At 39.3% G+C, this 9,256-nt stretch overlaps 1 protein-coding gene across 1 annotated transcript; it reads right to left on the reverse strand.

Moving 5' to 3' along the window:
* Window positions 1-135: 135 nt before the first annotated feature.
* On the reverse strand, window positions 136-5,245 carry FGG (fibrinogen gamma chain). Its single transcript, XM_059844427.1, has 10 exons — window positions 5,106-5,245; window positions 4,966-5,010; window positions 4,357-4,540; window positions 4,157-4,250; window positions 3,067-3,197; window positions 2,523-2,656; window positions 2,180-2,364; window positions 1,260-1,537; window positions 749-918; window positions 136-366 (listed from the first exon to the last, which is right to left on the reverse strand). The coding sequence occupies exons 1-10, from the start codon at window positions 5,175-5,177 to the stop codon at window positions 352-354; spliced, it is 1,308 nt and encodes a 435-aa protein (XP_059700410.1). The 5' UTR covers window positions 5,178-5,245; the 3' UTR covers window positions 136-351.
* Window positions 5,246-9,256: the final 4,011 nt, after the last annotated feature.

Genomic DNA, 9,256 nt, shown 5'->3' on the forward strand with positions numbered 1-9,256 from the left:
ATGCCTCTAAACAAAGAGCAGGAACTGCTGGTGTGAAATTCAGGAATGACTGAATCAAGCAGGTTTGATCCAACTATCAAAAGTTTTCATTGTCTTGTTTGGCCAGCTGTAGACCACAGATAACAAACTCAGGCCTTTTTTGTAATAATCAAAAATTTATTGAGAATGTACAGAAAAAAAAAAAAAAACCCAACCATCAACAGAGGTATGCACTGCTCAGGGAAAAGGTTTGGGTATCTTACAGTCAATGTTGCTTTATAGTCAAAACTGAACTGTGTAATGTTTGCTAAGTTCAGTGTTTAAGAAAAGATTTGTTTTTCCTGTTCAGACTGGTCTTTTTCAAATCATTCTTTATGCGTCTCCAATCTAAAACAGAAAAAAAGAGAGTATTTTAATGTCCTTCCAATGAAAGAAGTACATAAGGCTATGATCACATTGATAGTGTTCATAAATAGTTATATTAGTTGGGAATTAAAAGTGCAGCAGTTAAAATACACAAAGGCAAGGGATTATTCTTGATCATGAGACTATCCATTTATCTATCCATTAAAGGAAACAGTAATGTAGAAGGTGCACTAAAATTAAAGTACTAATGTGACTACTACTACTGTGACAAAATGATAAACAAAGCTAACTTCTCTAAGAGGCAGTGGGCTTAACTTCAGCTGAAATTATTACTGAAATGTTTCAATTATTATTGAAATGTTCTGTGTTCATTTTAAATATCTCCTTGGCCCTGTGGTCGAACCTGTTTGACATTGCCCAAGTTGTGCTGCTGTCCATCTACTGACAGTCTGTTGAATGGGATGATTTTCATAGCAGATTTCTTCATGGAGTACCACCGGTCACGCCAGGTTGCCCAGATAATGCCATTGTCAAATCCAGATGGACCAGCATCTTCTGATGTGTACACACCACCTAGGAAACACCAGGTGGAGCAAAACAGTCGGTTGCTTTCTAAAATATTTACTGTGCCCATACATTTTTATGGTCCTGACACCTCCATGGCACCCCTGGGTGTCCTAACAGACCCTGTTCACTCCCTTTCTCTCCCTATTTTGTTTCTCTAAGGATTGATTCTCCCACTTTAGAATGGAGAGCAGTCGCAAATTCCTACTACTGGTGTTAGCAATTGCAAAGAATGGACCATGCCAGCTTTGGAAAATCCAGAAGGCAAAGTGTACTCTACATATGTGACTCATTTTCCCTTGTCACTGAAACGTGGTGTCCTGGATAGAAGCACTTAGAAGACACCTTACCTATATAATATTTGCCATTGAGGTGGCCAGCATGACATCTATTCATCCACCAGCCAGATCCGTCCTGCTCAGCACAGTTGCCTTCATAGTTATCGTTGTCATTGTCGTGGGTACTGAACCGCATGCCATTGTGGTAGGTGTAGGATTTATCACTCGGGTCATCCCCAAAATCGAATCCATCAAAGGCATCCCCGGCGTCCCCCCCGATGAAGTAGGCGTAAGTCAGGCGGTACTTGTCCTCTTCACTCCCCACTCTGAATACAGCGTAGTCAGCAGTGCTGGGAACAGAGGGCAGGGCTGAACATGAGCATGCTGCATTCCCAGAACATGCACAAGTGAAAAATGCATCAGTGCTAAAACAGCAGAAAAGGCATTTATTGCATCGTAGCATTTTAGAAGGAATTATTTTTATGTGACTTTGGGCCTCAGTTCAGTGACACACATCCAACCAACTTTTGTGCTCCAATACCAGACCTACTTTCTGACTACCAGTCTTTAGTGATGTATGAAATATCTACATTATCAACACACACACAGACACACACACACACATATATATATAAAATCTCCCAGGTTCATAATAAAAATAGAAATAAAAAATAAAATAATAGAACAGAACAGTGTAGACCAGACCTATAATAATCACGTAGTCCAAAGACAAAGAAACTTGAAGAGAAGAAACAGATTCCTTATCCTAATAAGTGAGTGCTGACAGCATGTGGCCTTCTGACAGGCACGTGTACCTGGCAAAAAGTAACATCCAGTGACTGCTGTAAGTTCAGGAGCCAAAGTAGTTTCATGCACACTTTATCTAAGGGTTCATAATTTTTTAGGAGCGACCTTTTATCAGCACAAACTGATGCAGCAGTGGGAGCAGGAGGTTTTAAGCTGTCATTTTCAAAAGCATCATAAGCAAATACCTTTTTTTGCCACTCCAGTCCTCCAGCTCTATTCGTAAGGTGTATGGCAGAGTGGACTGTGTAGTTATTAAATGCATCTTTTCATTGCCCAGCCAGAACTCAGTGGTGTCATCTGGAGACAGATGTCCAAATCCTTCCTTGTACTGAACCCAATTTTTACTGAAGTCTTCACTCCCATCCAGTCTCTGGGGGAAAAAAACAAGAACACCAAAAACAAAAATAAAAATAAAAATAAAAATAAAAATAAAAACCTCAGTCAAAAAGATATGTATCATATGTAGGTAAATAAAAACAGTGCTCATGCAAAAAGTTTGTTTATAGCCATAATACATAAGTGACATACCCTTTGTAGTACTGTCCAGCCATTGCCATATGAATCAATCTCACAGTAGACTAGGAATGACTGCTTGGCTCTTTGAGGCTTGATAAAGTACAGTCCACTTTTCCTTGCACCCTTATTTGCAATGTCTTGACAATCTGAAGTAAAGATATTCCAAAGATCATTTTCAACCTAGTTACAATTCTATCCTTACATTTATTTCATATTGTAACTTTCTTAGTGCAAGGAATGCAACCTATCTAAATACCATTGTTGCTATTTAGTCCACATACTTCAATGTCATTGCCATAAAAAACCCTGCTGAGGGTCACACATATTTTGGGATAATCGCATTTTGGCCAAAAACACCAAGCAAGTACTAAGTTCCACCTGAATCCTTGCCTGAAGAGCACCTAACTCGTACTGACTAGTTCTATAATGTGCAATTTTATGTATCTTTGCAGTAGTCCATGACCCATAGGATTCCAAGTAAATCATTGCTGTGATGCCAAGCGGCAGCACTCCTAGGTGAATTAACCCTCCACCATACAGGAAACATTCTGCACACCTCTTCCAGTTGTCTCCAGAATTTCAGTCCGGTCCTTGCACGGCTCCTGGCAGAGGGACTCAAGCTGGGCAATCTTCTGTTTCAGCTCTGTGATCCTGTTGCCGTTCATTATGTGCGCGTCTGTCAACTGTCTGGACAGAGAGACACAAAAATGGGTTGTTGTATCTGCTGTTTGGGAATGGGTAATACTCATTCATTTCCCTGGACACATGCCTCATGGATCTAACGTGCTGCTACATGCACGTGCCTCTCTCAGCACTGGTATTCAGAGTTAAGGACAGGCAAAACGGGAAAGCACAGGCTTAACCTCATGCAAAACCTCACCATATGCAAAACTTGACTCTAATCAGCAAAACTCTAACCAGTAATTAATGTATTAATACAACTCTATGGAAAGTTTTACTTTGCTCTCCTGATGTAAAGGATAAACTCCTCTTCAATTATGGATGTATTTGTAAAACATAAGTGCTCTAAATAAACCGCTGTAAGTGTCAGAATGACTAAATAATATTTGACATAATGCCATAGAAGTGGAGATCTGTCAAAAAACATATCCTTACGATTTAGTAACATTAATGATGTTTTCAATTTTATTTCCAATGTCAATTTATAAAAGACTATCACTAAGTTTATAGTTACTTATGATTTAGAACTAGGTAATTAAGCCAATTAGCTAATTGAGCTAATTTTATGGATGTATGCAGGAAAATTGGCCAGAGTAAATGATTGCACAAACATTCCACATGCTCTGCTTTACAGCAAAAACCCATGACCTCCAAAGGTCATGAAAAAAAATTTAGGGATAGCTGGCACAGCAGGAGAAATATAAATAAAAATATTTCCAGGCTTCATGGCATTCTTATCTTGCAATTCTTGCACAATTTACAGTTTATCCAGGTGAGCAGAGAATTCAGTATCAGATCCTCATGATCCTTTTGTGTCTTCCTAGGCAGCTGCTAATGGCAGTGCGGGCAGAACTGTCCGCAAGAGCACAAAAAACCTTTCTGAGAAAGGCTTTTTGGCACTTGACAAAAGAACAGAAAGAAAACAATTTGTATTGTCACTGACAAAAGAAGTGAAAGATACCTACTGTATAGTAGTTTCATGAGACAATATAGTGTTTTCATATCTAGTAATTTCTTCAATTATTTTCCTGGACTTTTGAGTGAAATCATCAATTGAATCTGTAAAACAGAAAAGGTACAAAACAATTGTAGTTAGGCAAATTAAAAAAAAAGAAAACCACATAAATAATATTTTTCAGTTGTGTACTTATTTTTATATGCTCACTTGGTAATGTCTGCTTTTCTGAAGGATAGAGGTCTTGGATGTGTTGGATCAGATGGCCTGATGTTACTGTGGCATTAGAAATCCGCTGCAAAAGACTCTCCATTTCCAGCAGGTCACTATCCACAGTGGATTGGTATTTACTAAAGAAATCTGCAATGCCACAAGTTGTTGGGCAGAAGCTACCCTAAGGAGTAAAGAAACACAGTTGGCAAACACAGTTTGCCCCTCATGTTTCAGGGGCAAAGCAAGCAGAGCAGAATGTTTGGGCAGAGGAACTTTCAGTCACTGCTGACACAAATGATAAAGGATAAAAAAGGGCAGGCATTCGCAGCAGACTTTGTATCTGAAATTTCAGAGGCAGTTTACTGTCGTACTACATGCACACAGCAAGAAAACAGTGCATGCCAATATTGTAGCATCTGCTGGTGCAGCCTCCCATACACTCTTATCAAGTATATCCTGCTATCAGTAAATGACAGGTTTAAGCAAAGCGCACTTAATAAGTACTGAAAACAACGATGAGGTTCAAATGATAACGCTAGTTAATAATCACCATAGAAAAGCTTTAGCTACATTCTTAAGATAAAAGAAAATTGTTCAGGTACTTACAAATCTGTCATCCAATATGCAGCAGTTTTCTCTGGTAGCAATGTACTGAAGAGAAGAAAGAGGGCTGGTTTTAGTGGATTTTCTCCAAGACCACTTTCTGCGCTAGCACGCAGTTTCCTAAAGGCTGTCTCTTCACTTACCGCCACGCTGGTAGAAAAGAGCAGGGAGAGGAGAGACCCCAGGGGAGCCCAGCTGCACAGCCTCAGCCCCATCACGTCTGTCCCACCAGGTGCACTTGTGCAGTCAGCAGCCGAGAATGTTCAACCCAACGCAGGGTGGCAGCAGTTTAAGGCAGCAGGCTGAAGCTGGGGGCGGGCACTGGGAGGTGGTGGGAAGAGGTGGGGTAGGGATCTGAGGTTGATTCCCAGAATTTGCACATACACTCCTCCCATTTTCAGAACCTGCTTTGCACTTAGTCGCCTGATCTCTGCCCCAGCCAGGTCTCAGGGGAGGCAGGAAGGTGAGACAAGGCGCTACACCCAGTCACAAGCATAATCAAACTCACACATCGCTTCGTAACGGGGGCTGGCAGAAGTTTCACTCTAATAGCACAGGGAAAAGCCACAGTAGCAATCTCAATTATCTGTACCAGCTATCAATTGCCTAACAACAAATGATATTTTAGGATTATTTCCTGCCACAGATCTCTACATATTTTGCAAAGAGACAACACCATTTTCCCTATTCTGTGGATGACAAAACCGAGGCAGAGAAAGGTGTGAAGTCATTGGGCAGTGGCGTATCTGGAAAAGAAGTCTGTGGTACTTCTCACAGGCAATGAATGTTCCCTATCTTTCAACTCAGTGAGTCCATTCCAATTACTTTGGTCAATGCTTCCTTGCTGGGGAACCAATGTTGTTGGAATCTGCCTTATTCAATACTGCTACAAGAGTGCTAACAAGCCCTGTCTTCTGCCATGGGCTTTGTTCCAGCAAATTACTTCAGTATGTCCTTTTGCAGGCTCTCTATTGGGAGCATTAACACCTTTCCACTCATGACCTAGATCTGGTGTGTGAACTACAGCTTCTGCAGAGAAAGTCTGATTTTGTGCCTGTACAGCACGATGTCTGATAAGGCAGTGTTGAATGAGGCTTTTGACTTCATTACATGTTTGACCAGATGATGAGAAGAACAGTGAGAATGGGACTCAGGGATAAATCTGTTGTTACTGGGGTCAGCTTTGTGATTTCAGGCAAATGACTTCGTCTCTGTACAGCAGGATCAATGTTTCAGCTTGGCTAAATAGGGATTTTAAAAATGGGAGAAAAACATTCTATAGGAACTAGATTATTAGAAAATTAAATATGATTATGCCCAGAAACATGGAGAGTTCCTGACCTGTATATCCTCTTTTAATCTGGTCAAATCAAATCAAACAGAAGCCTCCCATCATGTTCAGTGATCTACCCACATATTGCCAGAAGGAAATGTGAGCGTTTAAGATGCTAAAAATCAATCTGATGTGACACTTAAGTGAGGCTGAAGCATTGTTCCTGGGAGAGTCAGCTTTCCAGTAACTGTACTGATGACCAGTGAGTTAGTTGCCAGGCTGCCAAAAGTCTTTTCCAAAGGATGACCGACACTAAAGGTTTGTCTTTCCAAATCTGGTATTAATTACCTTCAAGAGCTATGTGCAGAATGTGCTCTTGTTGACCTTACTGATACAAATAGGACGTTTCCACCTTTTACAGAGTTACTTCTGTTTCCTAAAGTGTGAAAATAAAGTAAATAGGACTGGGTAGAAGTCTATCTGCTGTTGTATTTTTTACTGTTGCTTCACTGGTGCTTTAACATGGACTGAGGAAGCCATGGCTGAACCTCCTTGTCACTGCTGCTCATACACCAAGCCTGCTTTGCTTCGTCTCTGCAGCTCATGACACAAGGGTCCAAAGGGTCCTAGAGATACCATTCCAGGGGCTCTGCACCAGCAGGATTCCCTTAGATATGACAAGATAGCACGAGTGGGTTGCTGGTACGAACTTTGTTAAGTAACAGCTTTAACACAGATGTACACTGCAGAGTACAGATGGGCACGTACTGTTCGTGATGCAATAGGTGAACCCCGGAGCACAGTTCAGGTATCCCTCATCCTCTGACAGAATAAAGAACACATCTTTCCCTTTTGTCGCTAGAAGTAGTACATATAGGCTTGAAACTCTATCAGAAGACTATTTGGTAGCAGAAAATGAAAAAAAAAAAAAAAGTCTCGTGTTCCTAGGCAAGAATTTCAGGAGTCAGAGAAGATCACAACAGTGAACTCTAGCAGTAAAAGCCTAGTTCACATCTTGAGTTAAAAGCCCCAAGATTTTATAATTAAAGTATGAGAATGGCTATAATGACATAATAACATTATATAAATAGAGTTTAAACATTCAAGGTAAATGTTTAATTGGTGGGAAAAACAAAAGGATCATTTTCCTTACAAATGGGTTAGGAATAGGAAACCTGAATTTTCAGGCAGATGCTTATGTTACAGAAAATTATCATATTTACATTCATGAAGGAGTCAATTTTCAACATTGCCTCAATGATTACCAAATATTTGCACACTGCAATTATAAGTGTTGCTTAGCTGAATTTGTGGTTACAACTGCGGTACTTCTCAGCAGAAGATGTAAATATTTAAACCTCAGGAAATTTTTGTTTGCTTTACCGATTACATGGTCATGAATAATTAATCATTTCACATATGTGCTTCTTTTTCCTTTTCTTCTGTTATTACACCTTTCATTACTTAGAAAGATCTTAGTCCTACTTTTAATTAAGTTGAAAGCAATACATATTCTTAGTGGAATCACTATGTGGTAGTTTTCCTCTCCTACATACCATTTGGTCTTGGTGGGTCCTGGCTGCAAAACAGCTGACCCACTTACCAAACCAGTGTGCTAGAGACCTAATTGTACCCTCAGATGTGTCCAGCCTAATTTAGCCACGTTGGTTTTCTGGCCAGTGTTTTCTTTCCAGTAAGTCTGTTTGCTGGTTTGGTAACAGATGAGGAACAATTCCCGATAGCACAGGTGGAAGGAAGAGTTCTCAAATTCAGTGTACTCTTTTCCTGCAATTTATTTTTGAGGAGAGAGTAAAGATCATTATTTGTTTGAAAGAGCTTTCTTCAACTCAGTATTGATTAGTATTTTTTGTCAGCCATTGGGACACTAGCCAACACCTGCCCATCATTCATAGAAAACCTTTCCTCAGAAAAACAAACTAGAGGAAACACATTTGTGTCTGTAAATTATTTCCTGAATATCAGCATATCCTTATGGCTGCCTTGGAAAAACATCTGTTTTTTTAGCTTATACTTATTTGCTTTAAGAATCTAACCTGAGAAATCAGTCTACAATATTTTAGAAATGTTTAGTAATGAGTTTTAAGATTTCCAATGGGCTTTTATTGCTATTAACTGAAAGTGTTCAGAGGACTTGAAATGAACTTGCATTTTTTTAGATGCTCCAGAATATAATTTTCCTATTTAAAAATAAATAAATACTGAAAAATACCAAATTGTAAATTATGAAAAAAAATCCCTACAATGCTTTGCTATCTATCATCAATATGTATCACCCTGCTTGCATTACTAAACAGATTAGTGGGCAAAATCCCCTTCACTAGGTCAATCAATAAGTGTGATAATTAGGATGAGAACTAGAGACAAGTAAAAAGCTGCCTAGTAGCAAAGCTGTACCAATGGTGGGTGAGAAAGCCAAGTGCACTAAAGTGAAAATGAAAAAAAAGTTTTGTAACTTATCTTTCTCTTTCAATTCTCAAAACGTGGGCGAAAGGTAAATAACAACATTTTTTTCCAATTGCATAGTCCACTCTGTGCAGCACATTTCTTCCTCATCCTTCCTGAAGTGAAATGAGTCAACAAAAATCAGTTGCTGTGCAAGGGAGAGCCTTTAATTTCTTTACACTTGTGACACCAGTCCAGGTACTTGCTGTGCTTCAGCTCAAATACTGGCTGGAAATAGTTGTTTCTTTGAAAACTGAGTGAAGAACAGTAAGAAATGTATGTACTTCATGACAGCCATAACCTTTCATTTTGGAAAGAAATTATGGGATATTTTACTGCCTCCACACTGGGAATACACCCTTTAGAGTGCGTTCTTTAATACTTATAGGCTAATGTATTTTCTTAAATCAAAACATGGAAGTGACAATGATTCACGACTCTTCATGTCAGCACTTTTAATAACATAAAAGATGCTTTGTTTTCTGCAAATAATCAAGGGTTATTGCTTAAATACATAGCCCTTATTTTGACTTAAACTATCACTGCAAACAAATTTAA

Source organism: Haemorhous mexicanus, chromosome 4, assembly GCF_027477595.1.
Source record: "Haemorhous mexicanus isolate bHaeMex1 chromosome 4, bHaeMex1.pri, whole genome shotgun sequence".
NCBI lineage: Eukaryota > Metazoa > Chordata > Aves > Passeriformes > Fringillidae > Haemorhous > Haemorhous mexicanus.

Bases quoted from the DNA above. Each gene is read 5' to 3' on its own strand.
- FGG (XM_059844427.1), bottom strand. From the start codon at position 5,177: ATGGGGCTGAGGCTGTGCAGCTGGGCTCCCCTGGGGTCTCTCCTCTCC. The intron at 5,011-5,105 runs GTAAGTGAAGAG...TCTTCTCTTCAG, and splicing joins TCTTTTCTACCAGCGTGGCG to TACATTGCTACCAGAGAAAA. The intron at 4,251-4,356 runs GTGAGCATATAA...TCTGTTTTACAG, and splicing joins AGAAAAGCAGACATTACCAA to ATTCAATTGATGATTTCACT.